Source organism: Symphalangus syndactylus, chromosome 7, assembly GCF_028878055.3.
Source record: "Symphalangus syndactylus isolate Jambi chromosome 7, NHGRI_mSymSyn1-v2.1_pri, whole genome shotgun sequence".
NCBI lineage: Eukaryota > Metazoa > Chordata > Mammalia > Primates > Hylobatidae > Symphalangus > Symphalangus syndactylus.
Window position 1 is genome coordinate 32,039,669 of NC_072429.2, and position 20,343 is coordinate 32,060,011.

The window sequence follows — 20,343 nt, forward strand, 5'->3', positions numbered from 1 at the left end:
TGCAAATTCATCCTCCACAGGCGTGCCTTTCCTGCATCTAGACTCACTAGAAATAGCTGATGCATCTCTCCTCCCTTGCCTGCCCTCCACAGGAAAAGAAGCAATGAAAAAAAAGAAAATGAGATCCTCTGGTCTCTGTCACCTTTTTATCAACTTGTACTACCTGCCATTATCTGACACCCACATCTTTTCTTGAATCTGCCTCCTCCTGTGGGACAGCGACATTTTCTTAAGTTGCAGATGATGGAGAAAATTTTTTAAAAGAAAAAAAGGGGGCAGGGGGAGGGAAGCCCAGAGTTTGGCCACATGCACTTTTTTCAAGTTCCTGCTTGAGCTTAGATTTCCTTTCCGCTTTAAGGACATGCCCTCTGGAAAGAAGGGTGTTTTGTTTCCAGCCCACACAGACCCAAACTTTTTCATCACGTGCCTGGCCCAAGCCAGTACGCAGCTCTGTAATGAGATCACCATGGCCAACCTCCCACCCGAACAAAAACAAGGTTAGCCTGCAGCACAGCCGCAGCAGCAGCAGCCACCAAGGCGGGGGCTGAAAGGGAAGGGAACTTAGATTTGACTTGTGAAAGAACCTCAGAGGAGTTTGGACACCGCCCACTGCAGAGGTAAGTGGGAACTACGGGGGAGGGGTGGTGTTTGCAAAGGTCAGGACATGTCCAAGTTCACTTAAAGTAAGGGCAAAATACACTCTTCCCACCTCTGCCACCACCCTGTCCTCTCTACTTATGGCAGGGTTAGATTTGCCTCCAAACAGTGTCCTAGGACATTTCTGTAGTGCAGTCGCCTCCTTGTCTCTTACTAATGTCTGTATTTTCTGCCTGTGTTTGTACCATCTACCTCCTCAGTAGTCTAATTTTTCTAGCAATTGACAGGTGATTGTAATGGACAAGTAATTGTTTGACTTTAAAACCATGTAAAGGAGCAACTCCTAAGTCAGAACTCAAATGAGAGACAGAACAAACTGGAAGAGACTGTGGGGAAGCAACTGCTGCCTAATTGCTTCTCATCTCTAATATGCCATCGCCTGGAAGGTATGGGGCAAAATACAACAGTTTTAAAATTTCTGGATAGATGTGTGGGCTATGAGCTAGACAAGTAGGTCGAAACTGTTTTGATGCAACATACTTGGATTTACCGACAGTGGCTCCAGTTGTGAAATTGTTAGTGGCTTGATAGTACCTATGGAAACACTCCACGAAGGTTATTGGGTAAAGGGCATATAGTAAAGTGTGCAGATGGAGATGAACAATAGAACAGTGGCTTTCAGGACCTTCTGGGGCTTAAGGCAAGCAAGACAAGATGCTGATTTGTGGGTTGCTTCAGTTTCATGTGCAATTCCAATTAAATTTCTTTGAGTGGGATATACAGATTCAATTCAATTTGCTAAAACACAGATGCACTGAGCATCAGCTTCTAACTTTAGTTAGGAAAGTAATTAGCACAAGGCAATGGCGCTAAAATGTTCCATAGCAAATGTTGAACACTTTTTGAGGGCAAAAAGCAATGCTTTTGATTCGTGTATCTCTTATTTATTCGGCAAATCCTTCTTGAGTATCTGCTACATGCCAGGCTTGGGTTTGATTCTGTGGATCTCGTGGTAAACAAGACAGGCAGGTTCTCGGCCTCATGGACATGCAATCAAGCAGAACAGTAAGCTCAAAGGGTGCAAGTACCATGCAGCAAAAGGAGTGAAGAGAGTATTACTAAAACTGGCCCATGGGAATCATTTTTAACCTTTCCTTTCATGCATTTCATCTTCTGTTTTTGTTTTTTGTTTTTTGAGACGGAGTCTCGCTCTATCACCCAGGCTGGAGTGCAGCGGCGTGATTTCAGCTCACTGCAACCTCCACCTCCTGGGTTCAAGCGATTCTTGTGCCTGAGCCCCCCAAGTAGCTGGGATTACAGGTGCCCGCCACCACACCTGGTCAATTTTTGTATTTTTAGTAGAGATGGGGTTTCACCATGTTGGCCAGGCTGGTCTCCAACTCCTGACCTCAGGTGATCCACCCACCTGAGCCTCCCAAAGTTATGGGATTACAGGCATGAGCCAACATGCCCAGCCGCATTTCATCTTTGTTTTTTTTTTGTTTTTGTTTTTTTCTTTTTTGGAGACAGACTCTCGCTCTGGCGCTCAGGCTGGAGTGCAGTGGCATGATCTTGGCTCACTGCAACCTCTGCCTCCCAGGTTCAAGCGATTCTCCTGTCTCAGCCTCCAGAGTAGCTGGGATTACAGGCGTGCACCACCACACCCAGCTAATTTTTATATTTTTAGTAGAGACGGAGTTTCACCACGTTGGCCAGGCTGGTCTCAAACTCCCGACCTCAGGTGATCCGCCCACCTCGGCCTCCCGAAATGCTGGGATTACAGACGTGAGCCACCGCTCCTGGCCGCATTTCATCTTCTTAAATGAGTATCGGCCACTCTATCTTCTATATAAGCCTCAGATTAGTACAGATGTTGAGTCATAGCAGCTCCTCAAAACCCTCTTCACCAGAGGCTTTAAACTGTGTAATTACATTACAGGTCAGTCTCCTCAGCCCTGGAGGTCGACTGCTCAGCTTTTTCCTAGCATACAGTCTGAGAGCAGAGGCTGAAGTAAGGGGAGTTCTAATCTTTGGGTCAGTTGTCCTCTCCCTGTGTCATTTCTTGTGAAATAGAATTTATGCTATTCCCAAAATACATACAGCACTAGGCAAAGTGTTAAGAAGCCTAGATTTTGCCAGAAACCATGTGGAGTTTGGAGCAAGTCACTTCTACTATCTAGGGTTTCCTTCTTAGCTTATAAAATGGAAGGGGTAGACCAGATGAACATGAGGTATTTTTTTCCCCCCTCTAAGAGTAAATCGTCTCAATAATTTTATAAGTTATTTACAAAACAATACACATTCACATAAAGGTGATGTATTTATATCTATAAAATAGGAACATTCAGTAGGCCGGGCATGGTGGCTCACGTCTGTAATCCCAGCACTTTGGGAGGCCGAGGCGGGCGGATCACGAGGTCAGGAGATCGAGACCATCCTGGCTAACATGGTGAAACCCTGTCTCTACTAAAAATACAAAAAATTGGCCAGGCGTGGTGACGGGCACCTGTGGTCCCAGCTACTCGGGAGGCTGAGGCAGGAGAATGGCGTGAACCTGGGAGGTGGAGCTTGCAGTGAGCCAAGGTCATGCCATTGCACTCCAGCCTGGGCAACATGAGCAAGACTCCATCTCAAAAAAAAAAAAAAAGAAAGAAAAAAGAAAATCTGAAAGAGTTGGGCTGTAGACAAATAAAATTCAAGATTAAACCGTCTATATTCCTTCCAGCCTCACCTTATTCCCATGTCCTTTACTCAGATTCTTGAAGTTGTAAACATTAGCTATAGCTTCACTGTGTCATTTATCTAGATTGAGGATTCTTTAATAAAAAGCCTGCATACTGAGAATCATCCGCTTTCAACAAAACCACATAGGCAGGGCAGAGTGGCTCATGCCTGGAATCCCAGCACTTTGGGAGACCAAGATCGCTTAAGCCCAGGAGTCCAAGACCAGCTTGGGCAACATAGGGAGACCCCATGTTTACAAAAATTTTTTAAAAATTCCCCGGCATGGTGGCACAGACCTGTAGTCCCAGTTACTCAGAGGACTGAGGTGGGAAGATCACCTGACCATAGAAGATTGAGGCTGCAGTGAGCTATGACTGAGCCATTGCACTTCAGTCTGGGCAACAAAGCAAGATGCTATCTCTAAAAAATAAATGAAATCCTTGGTTCACACTAAAAAACAAACAAAAAACCAGAACCACACTAAAAAGTATCTAATTTGCTACTAGGGAGGCTGAGGCAGGAGGATCACCTGATCCCAGGAAGTCGAGGCTGCAGTGAATCATGATTGGGTCACTGCACTCCAGCCTGGACAGAGTGAAACCCTGTCTCTAAATAAATAAATAAATAAAATTTGGATAAACTCACAATAGAATATCAAATTCACTTTAAGGGAGTATCCATTCATTGTTGTAAAATATTAGAATCTTTGGCCAGGCATGGTGGCTCATGCCTGTAATCCCAATACTTTGGGAGGCTGAGGTGGGAACATCACTTAAGCCCAGGAGTTTGAGACCAGCCTGGGCAAAATAGTGAGACCCCATCTCTAAAAATTAAAAAAAATAATAAATGTTTAAAAAATCTTTACTCTTAGTGCACTTCATTTCTTTCTGTCCTCCGAATGCATTCCATTCTAAAATAAGTATGCCATTATCCTCCTACTTTCTCTGGAAAATCAAAGTTATACGATTTTATAAAACAGGGCAAAAAGCATGTCTTATTCATCTTTCTATCCCCTGTGTCTAGCATTGTCTGTGGCATCTGATAAATGTTTCTTGAAAGAATAATTAGTACTTTAGAGAAAACGTGTCCTTTGGCATTAAAACGCACACACACACACACACACACTATCTAGTTCACTATTCATGGCTAATACAGGCCAATCTTATGCTTTTATGTCCCTTTCAGTCCCTCACACTCACCCTGTGTTCTTTGGCATCAATGTATTCTACACTTTTGTAGTCTCAGTTGGTATAATGAGCACTGAGTTCAAGTTCTGCCACTAAATATGTGTCCAGGCTGGGTGCAGTGGCTCACGCCTGTAATCCCAGCACTTTGGGAGGCTGAGGCAGGCAGATCACAAGGTCAGGAGACCGAGACCATCCTGGCCAACATGGTGAAACCCTGTCTCTACTTAAAAAAAAAAAAAAAAAAAAAAAAAATACAAAAATTAGCTGGGCGTGGTGACACATGCCTGTAATCCCAGCTACTCAGGAGGCTGAAGCAGAAGAATTGCTTGAACCCGGGAGGCGGAGGTTGCAGTGAGCCGAGATCACACCACTGCACTCCAGCCTGGCAACAGAGTAAGACTCCACCTAAAAAAAAAAAAAAAATAGGTGTCCAATTTGAAGCCAAATACTAAATATCTCTGCACCTCCATTTCTTCAGATGGAAAATGGGGGCATCTGAATAGATGAGCTCTAATACAACTTCCAGTTCGTTTTTTTGTTTTTTGTTTTGTTTTTTGAGAGTCTTGCTCTGTGGCCCAGACTGCAGCATGAGCCACCACACCTGGCTGATTTTTTTTATATTAATACTTTGTGGATACAGGGCCTCACTATGTTTCCCAGGCTGACTCAAGCGATCCTGCCACTTCAGCCTCTTAAAGTGCTGGGATGATAGGCATGAGACACCATGCCCAGTCCAACTTCCAGTTCTTAAGACGGCACACTCCAAAAGGTAGAAAAAAAGAATTAGTCAAGTCACAGAAAGTAATGACTATGGTACTTCAGTGTATTAGTAAATGTTGTTGCTAGTTTTATTTGCCAAAATTTCTAACTTGAACACTATCATTAGCAAACAGTGTTAAGGAGCTTCTTTGGGTGAAGACCCACTGCCTACCATGTTTGAGGTCTCCCCTAGAACCTTTCTGACTGACCATGTTCATGTAAAACTGAAAACATGTCTGCAGGCAGGCAGAGAGGCACAGAAAGCAAGCTGCTTTGGCATAAAATATTCAGCAGAACAATACAGTTGGAGGACTCAGCACCTAGATAAGTATCTCTGGAGATAGCATATGGCCATATTGGCGTAACTAAAGAATAAACGACATGTCAGGAAATGCTTCGTTGGTTCTAATGAAATGAGATGTCAACAGATAAATGCTGCTGCTCTTACAGCCAAGAAGCCTTCTCACCACCAGAAAGTAAGCAGTCATTTTCCCTTTGGCCAGAAGGCGTACGTGGAGCATAGGAGTCCAGTGTCAAACATACTTATCAGCCCCTAATCACTCAGTCTGAGCAATACCCAGTTTCCATAACATGGACACAGTGGGCATGATCAGCACTCTGCCCTGTAGAGTGAACCAGAGCTGCCTTCTTCCAGAGCCAAGATCTTATTGTACTGACAGTCATCCTAGTTCCTCTGGGTTTTTGTTTTTAATTTCAATATCTGATTCTGTTTATTTATACTTTATACCCAGCCTATGTGTCAAAAGGGTTTGAGGTAGTTTCCAATAAAAGGATATATAGAACAGCTTCAAATAAATAAAAACTGATGAGAAACCATCAGACAATAACCTATATCATTTTGGTGGGAAAGGTGTGATTTGTAGAGAAAATAAACAGGTGCTTTAAAAAGAGGGGGAAAAATGGATTGTCCAATTTTCTTTGTACACCGTAAGAAAGCATACCACTTCTTCCAGAGAGGCAAAACTTCTGTGCACTTATTTCAGTTTTGGTCTTTATCTGACTCAGTCTCTATGTGTACTTGTTTCTTTTTTTGGGGGGGCAGGATCTTGCTCTGTCATCCAGGCAGGAATGCAGAGGTGCAAACATAGCTCATTGCAGCCTCCACCTCCCCAGCTCAAGTGATCGTCCCACCTAATCTTTTTAATTTTCTATAGGGACAGGGTCTCACTGTGTTGTCCAGGCTGGTCTTTTTTTTTTTTTTTTTTTTTTTGAGACAGAGTCTCACTCTGTTGCCTAGGCTGGAGTGCAGTGGCGCAATCTCGACTCACTACAGACTCCACCTCCTGGGTTCAAGCAGTTTTCCTGTGTCAGCCTCCTGGTAGCTGGGATTACGGGCACCCGCCACCATGCCCAGCTAATTTTTAGTAGAGGTAGGGTTTTGCCATGTTGGCCAGGCTGGTCTTGAACTCCTGACCTCAAACAATCAGCCTCCCAAAGTGCTAGGATTACAGGCATGAGCCACTGCACCCGACCCCAGACTGGTCTTGAACTCCTGGGCTTAAGCAATCCTCCTGCCTCGGCCTCCCAAAGTGCTGGGATTATAGGCATGAGCCACCGTGCCCAGCCAAACTTATTTCTTTATTGGAATCATCATCTATATCCTCATAAAAAGTATACTGCTTCTTTAACAACTAAATAATGGAGTAAGGAATGTCTTCAGTGGCTATTTTGGTATTCATGTGGCAGACTGTTAAACATTTTTTTCTCTTCTATCCTGTTTAACTATGGTCTGACTAAAAACAGCATTCTTTGGATAAGCTAAAATGCAGTCTGGGAAGAAAGTTTCAGTTTTGAAGTTGGAGACCATGTATCCAAGAGCATGAAGAAAGCCTGGACACTGTCTTCCTAGAGATTTCTTGGTGTACCAGATCTCCTACCTGTCTAGTAGTTTCTTAGCTCTGGCATAGACCTCTAGCCCAGTACTTTGGATAAAAATTTCGGAATGATGAATATGTATCCAGATTGAGAGTTTCTCATTTTTGCATCTTCAGCACTTTCTACAGCTCCTTGCACATAGTAAGTTCATAAATGTTTTTGGAAGGAATTGATGAGCTCCTAAAGATCAAAGGCCATGTCTCATTTGCTTTGCAAGCTCTTAGCAAAGATAATGGAGTTGATAAGACAGGGAAAAGGCTAGGAGACTGGGACTTGTGAATGAAGTTCCCTGTGGCATGGCACAGCAAAAAGAGTTCTGTAAGCTTGAAAAGCAAACAAACAAACCCCAAATCCTCTCTACTCCCTTCCCAAACAGGATGGTTATCTCAACAGGGTCAACAGAACCTTTTATACTTCCTAACAAACACTGAAGAGGGAAATCCACATTGACATGAAGGCGCTGCCTGTTTTCAAATGGTTTGCAGACATTTAGATCTCCCAAGTATTTCCCAAGTTGAGGTGTTTCTTTTGACACTTGGTTCCTTGTCATTAAAATATTTGAGCTGGGCCTGGTGGTTCATGCCTGTAATCCCAGTGCTTGGGAGGCTGAGGCAGGAGGATCTCTTAAACCCAGGAGTTAGAGACCAGCCTCAGCAACATAGCAAGACCCCATCTCTATTTTTTTTTTTAAAAAAAGGGCTGGGCGCAGTGGCTCACACCTGTAATTGCAGCACTTTGGGAGGCCGAGGCAGGCAGATCACGAGGTCAGGAGATTGAGACCATCCTGGCCAAAATGGTGAAACCCCGTCTCTACTAAAAAAAAAAAAAAATACAAAAATTAGCTGGGCATGGTGGTGCGTGCCTGTAATCCTAGCTACTCGGGAGGCTGAGGCAGGAGAATTGCCTGAACCTGGGAGGCAGAGGTTGCAGTGAGCCGAGATTACACCATTGCACTGCAGCCTGGGTGACTGAGCGAGACTCTGTCTCAAAAAAAAAAAAAAAAAAAAAAAAAAAAACACACACAAACGGCTGGGTGCAGTGGCTCACGCCTGTAATCCCAGCACTTTGGGAGGTCGAGGCAGGTGGATCACAAGGTCAGGAGTTAGAGACCAGCCTGGCCAATATGGTGAAACCCCATCCCTACTAAAAAAAAAAAAAATACAAAAAAATTAGCCGGGCATGGTGGTGCATGCCTGTAATCTCAGCTACTAGGGAGGCTGAGGCAGGAGAATTGCTTGAACCCAGGAGGTGGAGGTTGCCGTGAGCTGAGATTGTGCCACTATGCTCCAGCCTAGGTGACAGAGTGAGACTCCATCTCAAAAACAAAACAAAACAAAAAAACAAAACAAACAAACAAAAAGAGTGGGGGAAATGAAACATTTGATAGGTTTAGCCCTAAAAGTACCTAACACCACTACCTCTCTTGTGCTTAATGATCCATGCTTTTTGGGACTCCAGACAGCAAACAAAGTGCCAGGCTGAAAATGACACAAGCCAGGCACGGTGGCTCATGCCTGTAATCCCAGCACTTTGGAAGACTGAGGCAGGTGGATCATCTGACATCAGGAGTTTGAGACTGGCCTGGCCAACATGGCAAAACTCCGACTCTACTAAAAATACAAAAAAATTACCTGTGCGTGGTGGCAGACCCCTGTAATCCCAGCTACTTGGGAGGCTGAGGCAGGATAATCGCTTGAACGGGGGAGTTGGAGGTTGCAGTGAGCCGAGATCGTGCCACTGCACTCCAGCCTGGGCGACAGAGTGAGACTGCCTCAAAAAAAAAAAATAAAAAAAAAAAGAATATGACTTTGCCTCATCCCAGAATCCTAGCACTGTGTGAAGGGCAGCTTCTCTGAAGGGACCCTTATCCACCTTGGAGATGTGGGCCAAACTCAGAATCAAGTCACAGGAACTGCTTAAGACAATGAGGGTGGAGAAAATCATTATTTAAAGAATAATTGTTTGGAATCTTCATAAGCCCAATTTATTAAATAATGTCTGTTGTCCTAGTTGTGGGGCAAGGGTGTTTACAATAGGTTTAGGCTGAGACTTACCATCCTGAAATGCTTGCTCAGCTGTCTTCTGGAAGCTCAGGCGGTGCAGAATATGACTACAGAGCACCCTCTAACCCCCAAGTCCACAAAGGAATCCCAGCCGCCATTCAGTATCAGAACCTGGAGTGAAGGAACGCCTGCAGCTGCACTCTACTAAATTCTTTTTCTGGTTTTCCTAGAACTTGCATTGAGGCAGAAACGGCACACTTACAAGCCTCAGTAGCTTCCCTTGCTGTCAGTCAAGGAATGTTTGGGAAGGGAGCAGGGGAAAGGAGCATGGGTAAAGCAGGCCTAGGAGTGTGGACAGGGCCCTGTATTATCTAGAGTGTCTGAAACCCATTCCCCTGCCTCCAGGTGGGGGTTAGGCCTACGCCACACCAAACATCCTGGTGCCTTCTCTCAGGTCAGACACTGTCTCCCTGGCAGGATATCAGATGCCTCGGTATTTCTCCCTGAGAGGCTCTTCCTCTGAGCCAACTGTACCCCTCCTGCTGTAATGGGACTCACAGTGGTAATGATAAGAGCTTGCTTATCACCTCCTTCTGGTGTCCTAACTCCTCAAATACTGAAAGACACTTTATAGGTCACCATTCTCTCTTCCTTTCTTCAGTCTAAGTAATCTGTAAAAAATGTGGGCTGGGCACAGTGGCTTATGCCTATAATCCTGGCACTTTGGGAGGCCGAGGCGGGAGGATCGCTTGAGCTCACAAGTTTGAGATCAGCCTGGGCAATGTAGTAAGACACTGTCTCTACAAAAAATACAAAAATTAGTTGGGTATGGTGGTATGTGCCTGTAGTCTGTATTCCCAGCTACTCAGAAAACTGGAGTGGGAGAATTGCTTGAGTCTAGGAGGCTTGAGCCTGGGAGGCAGAGGTTGCAGTGAGCCATGATCATGCTACTACACTCCAGCCTGGGCAACAGAGCAAGACCCTGTCTCAAAAAAAAAGACATGTGAATGAGGCTAGGCATGGTGGTGTACACCTGTAGTCCCAGCTACTCAGAAGGCTGAGGCAGGAGGATCCCTTGAGCCCAGGAGTTTGAGTCCAGCTTGGACACCATAGTGAGACCCCATCTCCTAAAAGAAATCAATTTAAAAAAAGGGTTCATGGGTGTAATTTCAACACTTTGGAAGGCTTAGGCAAAAGGATTGCTTGAAGCCAGGCAAGAGGATTGCTTGAAGCCAGGAGTTCAAGACCCCCATCTCCTAGTTGTTAAAAACAATAAAAAAAAATAGGTCAAAGGAGAGCAGTTATTTCCTAAAGTCATAGCTGGTAAACATGCATTTAGAATAATAAAACCAAGTACAATCATATACAAAAGAATAAAACATCTGTAGAGATGGAAATCAGTGGCAAAAAGTCCAGTTTAGAACCTGGGTCCTAAGCCTGGCTCTGCTACTTATCATCTATAGACTCTGGGAGGTCACCTGCCTCTTCTTGTCTAGGTTCTTTCATCCTTGTAACATGGGGGGACCAGATGATCTGTAGTGCTCCTCTCCAGCCAGGTTATGACACTACCTAATAGGGATGGCCAATGGGATAACATGTGCTAGCTTCTCTGGACTGGTGCGCCTGCCTTGAGTGCTGTCTGTGGTTGGGTCTGTGAGTTTAGTTAGGCTCGGGTGAAAGATGCTGGGAATGACAGGTGCTGTCTACCAGGGATGACAGAGTGATGGAGGAGAATTTGTCATCTAAGTTTCAATTACTATTATTTAAATTTAAAATTTTTGAGCAACTAGTACATTCATATATGGTCCAAAATTTCAACCATATAAAAACATAAAATATTTATTGCCAGTATTCTTTTTTTTTTTTTTTTTTTTTTGAGACAAGGTCACACTCTGTCATCCAGGCTGGATCAGTGGCATGATCATGGCTCATTGCAGCCTCCATCTCCCAAACTCAAGTGATCTTCCCAGTTCAGCCTCTCAGGTAGCTGGGACCACAGGCATGTGCTACCACACCTGGCTAATTTTTTTTTATTTTTTGTAGAGACAGGGTGTCTCTATGTTTGCCCAGGCTGGTCTCAAACTCCTGGACTCAAATAATCCTCCTGCCTTGGCCTCCCCAAGTGTTGGGACTACAGGCGTGGGCCACTGCACCCAGCCTCAGACGTATTTCCTTCTTTTTTTTTTTTTGAGATGGAGTCTTGCTTTGTGCCCAGGCTGGAGTGCAGTGGTGCGATCTTCGCTCAGTGCAAACTCCGCCTCCCGGGTTCAAGCGATTCTCCTGCCGCAGCCTCCTGAGTAGCTGGGACAACAGGCATGCACCACCACGCCTGGCTAATTTTTGTGTTTTCAGTAGAGATGGGGTTTTGCCGTGTTGGCCAGGCTGGTCTTGAACTGCTGACCTTAGATGATCCACCTACCTTGGCCTCCCAAAGTGCAGGGATTACAGATGTGAGCTGCCCGCACCTGGCCCTCAGACATATTTCTAATGATTGTCCTTCTAGCCAATTCTTGTTAGGTTGCATTTTTAAAGGAGGTTAATGCCTGATATTCATATCCTTTTTCTTTCCCATAGAACTGTTGATTCGTTTCAGAAAAATCTTGGTCCATGTTTTTAAACCAACCAACAAATAATACTAAAGAGCAAACCAGCACTTTGGGAGGCCATGGTGGGCAGATCACAAGGCCAGGAGATCGAGACCATCCTGGCTAACACGGTGAAACCCTGTCTCCACTAAAAATACAAAAAATTAGCTGGGTGTGGTGGCGGGTGCCTGTAGTCCCAGCTACTCAGGAGGCTGAGCAGGAGAATGGCGTGAACCCGGGAGGCGGAGCTTGCTGTAAGCCGAGATTGCGCCACTGCACTCCAGCCTGGGCAACAGAGCAAGACTCTGTCTCAAAAAAAAAAAAGACCAAACCAAACCGACTTGCTAGAACTACTCTTTGAGTTCTGGGTAAGTTCATTTTTTTCTCTTACAGCAACAGCTCTCTAATAAAAGGGAGAAATGAAGAGAGCATAAATAAGTTTTTTGAAAAGCATTACAATACATTTTTGGTGAGGTGTAGTGGCTCATGCCTGTAATTCCAGCACTTTGGGAGGCCAAGGCAGGAGGATACCTTGAGTCCAGGAGTTTGAGACCAGCCTGGGCAACATAGTGGGACCCTGTCTCTTAAAAAAGCATTATCATACATTTTTTGTAGTTGGTAGACCTAGTAGCCCCCTCCCTTCCACCATTCTTTTTCTTTTCTGGCATTTTTCTAGCTATTCTTGTACATTTATCTCTCCATGTAAGTTTTCAAATCAATTTGTCTGGTTTCAGGAAGAACAACAAGCCTATTTTTTTTTTTTTTTTTTTTTTTTTCAAAAATCACTGCTAGCCATATACTTTGACTTTCTCCACTCCCTACTTCCTTAGATGTTTATGGAAGTAACTCCCCGGCTTGCCTGTGCTTTCTCATTCCAGATGAAGGGAGAAGCTGGACATATGCTACACAATGAAAAGTCAAAACAGGTAAATGCCAGCACCTCGCCCCCAAACTGGTGAGAATATAGTCAGTGGCTCTTTGCCATAGCTGTACTTGCTATGCATCCAACATCTGCCCCAAGGTTTAGGGGTGGCTGACACATGGTAATGTCTTCATTTTAGTCACTGAGCAGAGTCCACGTGACTACAAACTGCCTTTTACCCACAACCCCTTTGCCTGAATGCAGAGGGCGAATGTGCGTTATGGAATTGAAAAGTGTTGTAACTGTCCTCCCTTCTCCTCTTGGCTCTCCTGCCTGTAGCCCTTGGCATGCCCTATGCCTTGGGCCTTTGGAAAACCCCTTTCTATAACTTTCCTGGGGACAACAGAGGCTTTCTGCAGGTAGCTGAGAACTGGCTCTTGACCCCAGCTAACTCCTGTACTGCGTTTTCCTGCACTTCACAGAGGACCTTTGTCCTGTTTATATTTCCTTCACCTGGGCTGCTAGAGAGATGAAAAAACCCAACATCCCCGAACAAATATCTAATCCTGTATGTGAAATTGAGGTTTTACTTTGACTTAATTTGGTTTGATCAAACTCAGATTAAAACTTCCAATGAGTCTAGAAAAGTTGCTGAAAAGAGCCCTTAAATTCCAAACAAAGGAATAACTGGAAAAGCCCAAAGTCACCAGTCTAGCAAACACAGGGCGACCTTTGAATGGCCCACGTAAAAGAACAAGTTCTGGTGGGGTACAGTGGCTCATACCTGTAATCCCAGCACTTTGGGAGGCCGGGGTGGGTGAACTGCTTGAGGTTTAGAGTTCTAGGCCAGCCTGGCCGACATGGCAAAACCCCAGCTAACTTCTCTACTAAAAATACAAACATTAAGTGGGCATGGTGGCAGGTGCCTGTAATCCCAGCTACTCAGGAAGCTGGGGCAGGAGAATCACTTGAACCCCGGAGGCGGAGGCTGCAGTGAGCCGAGATGGTGCCACTGCACTCCAGCCTGGGAGACAGAGCAACACTCTGCCTCAAAAAAAAAAAAAAAAAAAAAAGTCGGTCGGGTGCGGTGGCTCATGCCTGTAATCCCAGCACTTAGGTAGGCTGAGGCGGGCAGATCACAAGGTCAGGAGATGGAGACCATCCTGGCTAACACGGTGAAACCCCGTCTCTACTAAAAATACAAAAAAATTAGCTGGGTGTGGTGGCGGGCGCCTGTAGTCCCAGCTACTTGAGAGTCTGAGGCAGGATAATGGTGTGAACCCGGCAGGCGGAGCTTGCAGTGAACCGAGATCACGCCACTGCACTCCAGCCTGGGCGACAGAGCAAGATTCTGTCTCAAAAGAAAAAAAAAAAAGTCAGAAAAGGTGTACAATTCACTCTTTTCTTCCAAAGCAAGAGGAGGGTAGGGATGGAAGAAATAGGCCTGGCCTATGCACACAGTGAAGCCTATATGACTGGGAAAGGATTTCCTCATCATGGTTTTGGCACATGCTGCTATGATGACTATTTCAACCTTGCCTGCCCATTGGAATTACCTGGGGAGCCCAGGTTCCACCCCCAGGGACTCTTATGTAATTGGATTGGAGGGGACCCTGGGTCTTGGGACTTTTAAGCTCCCAGGTGATTTCAATGTGCAGATAATGGGTATCTCCATTTGCCAAGAGGACTGGTGATGAAATCCTATGGCTGATAGAGGCTCGCCTGTCCTCTGACTGACAGAATTGCCTGCTAGTTTCTTTGGAGTCAGGCTAATTCCCTTCCCTCCCCCAACTTGAGCTCTAATTTTCATAAACACACCCATGTACAGCCTGAGAGCTCCTGATAAGGAAGAGGCTCCCACAGAAGCTGGAAAAGGTCAGCAGATGTGCCTTCCTGGTTGGTTGAGACGCTGATCCTACAGCACTCCCGCTGTGCCTCAGCAGTGAGCTGGGTGTAAAGGCAGGAGGCTTGCTGGGGTCTGACACTTCCCTGCCCTCCTCCAGGAGGGACACATCTGGGGCTCTATGAGGAGGACAGCTTTCATCCTGGGCTCTGGACTTCTCTCATTTGTGGCCTTCTGGAACTCAGTGACATGGTAAGTTGGCTCCACCCAGCTAGGGTGCAGTGTGGTGGTGGTCGGGGGCAGAGCATAGGGGAAGGAGCTGTCCACCCACTAGTCTTCACCCAGAAACCTGAATGGTTTTTCTTCCAAGGCATCTTCAGAGATTTTGGGGTGCTTCTGGCTACTTTTGGCAAGCCCAGTGGGAGAGGCTGCTGACTACATTTGAAGGGAAGGAGTGGATCCTCTTCTTTATAGGTGAGGTTCCCAGACCGCCAGCACCTAGCGTGTGGGTGCACGATTATAACTTAATTCTTTTTCTATTGTTTTGTTCTCTACTTTGGGACTTTTCAGCTTATTATTCCAAGGGATGAGGACTTGAACTTCAAAACAGTGGTAGTCCTAAAGAATACTAAACTTGCGGGCAGTCTGAAAACAGGATGTCCAAAAAAAGAAGCTGAGAAGTTAAGACTCCTCCCAAAATATAGAAAAATAAGAAATATTTTATGAAAAATGAATGCACGTTTAGAGCAATAATCCTGTTTCTACACGTAATTCCACAAGCACAGAGAGCTGCCCTGTCTTGTCTGAGACTATGTACCCTGTACCTGGTACAGTCAGTGCTTGACAGCAAGTGGCCAGTCAATAAATATTTACTGACAGCTTCAATGGCTCCAAGCAAGCCTAAGTAAATAGATGGAAGGAAAAGCCATGTAAACATAGATATTTATAACAGCATTATCTATAATAGTGAATGTCCTCAATCATACATTCACTCAAATAATAATTATATACAATTTATTTAATATATATTATATATAATATACATTTATTTATATTATTAATATGACATATATGTTACTATGTGCTAAACTTGTATCGAGGATATAGGAATATTTAAGATGGGAGGCCAGGCGTGGTGGCTGACACCTGTAATCCTAGCACCTTGGGAGGCTGAGGCAGGTGGATCACGAGGTCAGGAGTTCGAGACCAGCCTGGCCAACATAGTGAAACCCCGTTTCTACTAAAAATACAAAAAAAATTAGCTGGGCATGGTGGCAGGCTCCTGTAATCCCAGCTACTTGGGAGGCTGAGGCAGGGAGAATCACTTGAACCTGGGAGGCGGGTTGCAGTGAGCCAAGATCGTGCCACCGCACTCCAGCTGGGCGACAGTGTGAAACTTCATCTCAAAAAAAAAAAAAAAGAAAGAAAGAAATATTTAAGATGGGGCTGGGCACAGTGGCTCATGCCTGTAATCCCAACACTTTGGGAGCCCGAGGCAGGTGGATCACTTGAAGTCAGGGGTTTGAGACCAGCCTGGCCAATATGGCAAAATCCCTTTTTCACTAAAAACACACACACACAAATTAGCTGGGTGTGGTGGTGTGTGCCTGTAATCTCAACTACTCGGGAGGCTGAGGCATGAGAATTCTTGAACCTGGGAGGCAGAGGTTGCAGTGAGCTGAGATGGTGCCACTGCACTCCAGCCTGGGCAATAGAGCACGACTCTGTCTCAAAAAAAAAAAAAAAAAAAATTGGCCAGGCGCGGTGGCTCACGCTTGTAATCCCAGCACTTTGGGAGGCCGAGGCGGGCGGATCACGAGGTCAGGAGATCGAGACCACGGTGAAACCCCGTCTCTACTAAAAATACAAAAAAATTAGCCAGGCGTGGTGGCGGGCGCCTGTAGTCCCAGCTACTCAGGAGGCTGAGGCAGGAGAATGGCGTGAACCCGGGAGGCAGAGCTTGCAGTGAGCCGAGATCGCGCCACTGCACTCCAGCCTGGGCGACAGAGCAAGACTCCGTCTCAAAAAAAAAAAAAAAAAAAAAAAAAAAGAACAATGAGTTTTCCACTTTGGGAGATACTGACTAGATGACACCTGAAGTTCTGCTGCTCAGTTAGTAGGATGACAGGGATTAAGTTTCCTGACTGACTCCTAGCCCAGGGCTCACTGTGACCCATACCATACAGAGTACTTCCTTTGCTTCTCCTTCCTTGGCAATTCATAAAGGGTTCAGTGGGTGCAGACTCCCAAATGTCAACCTGAATTCATTTCTATTTTAGAGTGTATTATATATCTTAACATACTTTCGTATGTATTTATATGAAAACCACCAACCACCTTGAAGGTTGTCCCTATTTTATGGCTAAGAAAATGGAGACACTCCTTAAGTGGCCTGTCCAAGTTTCTACCCAAGACTACAGGTAACTCCTTGGTCCCAAGCCCTAAGACCTCCCTGGCAAAGAAATGTCTAGGATGAAGCCTCGGTCACCATAAAAAAGTATGTTCTGTTAGTCTACGTGCTGCGAGAACCCAAAGTCGCCCTGACTGTTTCTGTTTCCCAATCTCAGGTGCCATCCAAGTGCCTTGTCTCTTCTTCTGGAGCTTCAATGGGCTTCTGTTGGTGGTTGACACAACAGGAAAACCTAACTTCATCTCTCGCTACCGAATTCAGGTCGGCAAGAATGAACCTGTAAGTGTTGTCGCAACTTCTCCTGGTCAAAGCACAGAAAGCAAGAGCTAAGGCCACACTCTCAGAATTCTCACCACTGGCCCAGGAGAGACCTGGCCAGTGTGAGCCAAGTTATTAGCAACAAGGCTCCCCCAATTTAGAAGGTTAAAGAGAGGAAATAATTTGCCCACAACCTCAGAGTCACTCAGCTAGTGGCCAGTCAAGACCAATATTCTGGTCTCCTGATTCCTGGCCCAGGCTCTGGACCTACCTGTGGTGCCCCATGGCACTGTGGTCAGCCTGGCACTGAGAAGGCAGGCAACTCCACTTTACCCATAGGAGCTACATTGGAAGATCTCATTGCATTCTGCAGAAGCTGAGGTTCAGAAATGTCCAGTGACTAGCTCAAGATCAGATTGCTACTAGGAAACAGAGTCAGGGCTCATCCCATCTGACACCAAGTCCAGTGCTCCTGTACCACGTGCACCCTCAAGTGGGCACACAAGTAGGAAAGAACCTCACGAGGCCATTTAATCTTTGGCTGTTTCCAGGAAGGACTGGCCCCTGAACTAAGACATCAGAAACAGATCCTTAAGTGGGGAGCTGAATGCTACCTGGTGTTCCTATGATCCATCCCTGCTTTGTTTACTCTCCCACTGCCTGAATGGCTAGTTCACACCTCTTTAACACCTCCTCCCCTAACTGCTGGCAGAGGGAGGGCCTTGCTTCCCATTTCACTAAGAAAATTTAAGCCTGGGCGTGGTGGTTCATGCCTGTAATCCCAGCACTTTGGGAGGCCGAGATGGGCAAATCACTTGAGCTCTGGAGTTCAAGACCAGCCTGGGCAACATGGCAAAACCCTGCCTCTATTAAAAATACAAAAATTAGCTGGGCGTGGTGGCGCATGCCTGGAGGAGAATCGCTTGAACCTGGGAGGCAGAGGTTGCAGTGAGCCGAGATTGCACCACTGCACTCCAGCCTGGGCAACAGAGCAAGACTCTGTCTCAAAAAAAAAAAAAAAAAGAAAAAAGGAAAAAGAAAATTTATGCAGGCTGGGGCACAGTGGCTCAGGCTTGTAATCTCAGCACTTTGGGAGGAAGAGACAGGAGGATCGCTTGATGCCAGGAGTTCAAGACCAGCCTGGGCAACATACTGAGATCCCTGTCTCTACAAAAAAAATTATTTTAATTAGCCGGGCACAGTGGTCTGTGTCTGTAGTCTCAGCTACTCAGGAGGCCAAGGCAGGAGGATCACTTGAACCTAGTAGTTCAAGGCTGAAGCAAGCCATGATTGTGCTACTGCACTCCAGCCTGGGAGACAGAGTGAGACACTGTCTCTAGGAAGAAAAAAAAAAAAAAAACTAAAGCAAGCAGAAGAGTTTTATAGACGCACACTACATTGGCCAGTGACCAGCACCTGCACCCACATGCTCTGCCTGACCACCTGACACCACAGGTGAACTCTCCTTGCTCCTGTCTGTGGGTGATTCCTCCCCTATCCGTGTACTACATCCAGGAAATGGCTGTAGCAATTCTCTCTTTGCTTTCTTGTATCTTCTTTTCCTTCTCTTTCTCTCATTATTCCTCTCTAGATTATTACAAACATGTGGTGTTTTTTTCCATCTAAAAAACAAAACAAAACAAAACAAAAAAAACCCACCAAGTGTGGTTGTTCACTACTGTAATCTCAAACTTTGGGAGGCTGAGCCAGAAGAATCGCTTGAGCCCAGGAGTTTGAGATCAGCCTGGGTGGCAGAGTAAGATCCTGACTCAAAAAGAAAAATAAATAAATAAAACAGGCTAGGTGTGGTGGCTCACGCCTGTAATCTCAGACTCTGGGAGTCTGAGGCAGGAGGATCACTTGAGCCCAGGAGTTCGGGACCAGCCCAAGCGACAGAATGAGATCCCATCTCTATAAAAAAAATTTTTTTTTTTTTTTTTTTGAGACGGAGTCTTGCTCTGTCGCCCAGGCTGGAGTGCAGTGGCGCAATCTCGGATCACTGCAAACTCCGCCTCCCGGGTTCACGCCATTCTCCTGCCTCAGCCTCTCTGAGTAGCTGGGACTACAGGCGCCCGCCACCATGCCCGGCTAATTTTTTTGTATTGTTAGTAGAGACGGGGTTTCACCGTAGTCTCGATCTCCTGACCTCGTGATCCGCCCGCCTCGGCCTCCCAAAGTGCTGGGATTACAAGCGTGAGCCACCGCACCCGGCCTACAAAAAAATTTTTAACTAGGCAAGCGAGGTAGCATTTGCCTGTAGTCCCGGCTACTTGGGAAGCTGAGGTGGGAGGATTGCTTGAGCCCAGGAGGTCGAGGTTACAGTGAGCTATGATCATACCACTACACTCTAGCCTGGGTGACAGGGCGAGACACTGACTCAAAAAGAAGGAAAAAAAACAGGCCAAGTGGAGTGGTTCACACCTGTAATCCTACCACTTTGTAAGGCCAAGGCAGGAGGAATGCGTAAGCTCAGGAGTTTGAGACGAGTCTGGGCAACATGACAAAATACCCCACCCAACACTGTCTCTACAAAAAATACAAAAATTAGCTGGGTGTGATGGTGCACGCCTGTAGTCCTAGCTACTTGGGTGGCTGAGGCGGGAGGATTGCTTGAGCCCAGGAGGTTGAGGCTGCAGTGAGCTATGGTTAGGTGTAATGGCCTCACCTAACACGTCCTCTCACAACAGGCTGGCGAGACCTGGCCTCGCAATGGGATGGAAGTAAACAAAGAGTGCACTCCAGCCTGGGTGACAGAGTGAGACCCTGTCTCACAAAAAACAGACACACACACACACACACACACAAAAGTAACAGAAAAAACAACCCTTAACTAGCAAAGTTCTTTGAGAGAGTTATCTATATAGTTTCCAATACCTCTCTGTCCACTCTTATTTGGGTTTTGTTGTTTTTTTTTTTGAGACAGTCTCCCTCTGTCACCCAGGCTGGAGTGCAGTGGCACTGCGATCTTGGCTCACTGTAACCTCCACTTCCTGGGTTCAAGCAATTCTCCTGCCCCAGCCTTCCAAGTAGCTGGGATTACAGGCGTGTGCCACCACGCCTGGGTAATTTTTGTATTTTCAGTAGAGATGGGGTTTGATCATGTTGGCCAGGCTGGTCTCGAATTCCTGGCCTCAGGTGATCCACTAGCCCCAGACTCCCCAAGTGCTGGGATAAGAGGCGTGAGCCACCACACTCGGCCATCTGTCTACTCTTTTCCCC

General features: G+C 45.9%; 1 protein-coding gene across 4 annotated transcripts in view; it reads left to right on the top strand.

Moving 5' to 3' along the window:
* The first annotated feature begins 251 nt into the window (after positions 1 to 251).
* The window catches only part of FAXDC2 (fatty acid hydroxylase domain containing 2), a 28,905-nt gene continuing 8,813 nt past the window's right edge, over positions 252 to 20,343 (top strand). Inside the window, exons 1-6 of one of the 4 annotated variants that reach the window (XM_055285513.2) lie at positions 252 to 617; positions 932 to 1,043; positions 12,630 to 12,677; positions 14,617 to 14,708; positions 14,827 to 14,930; positions 17,024 to 17,145. In XM_055285513.2, the coding sequence (XP_055141488.1) occupies positions 12,630 to 12,677; positions 14,617 to 14,708; positions 14,827 to 14,930; positions 17,024 to 17,145 (366 nt within the window). In that variant the 5' untranslated portion in view covers positions 252 to 617; positions 932 to 1,043. Of the gene's footprint in view, positions 618 to 931; positions 1,044 to 11,740; positions 12,120 to 12,629; positions 12,678 to 14,441; positions 14,489 to 14,616; positions 14,709 to 14,826; positions 14,931 to 17,023; positions 17,146 to 20,343 lie in introns of those variants that run through there. The other 3 variants (XM_063642671.1, XM_055285512.2, XM_063642672.1) reach the window with 3 other exon arrangements.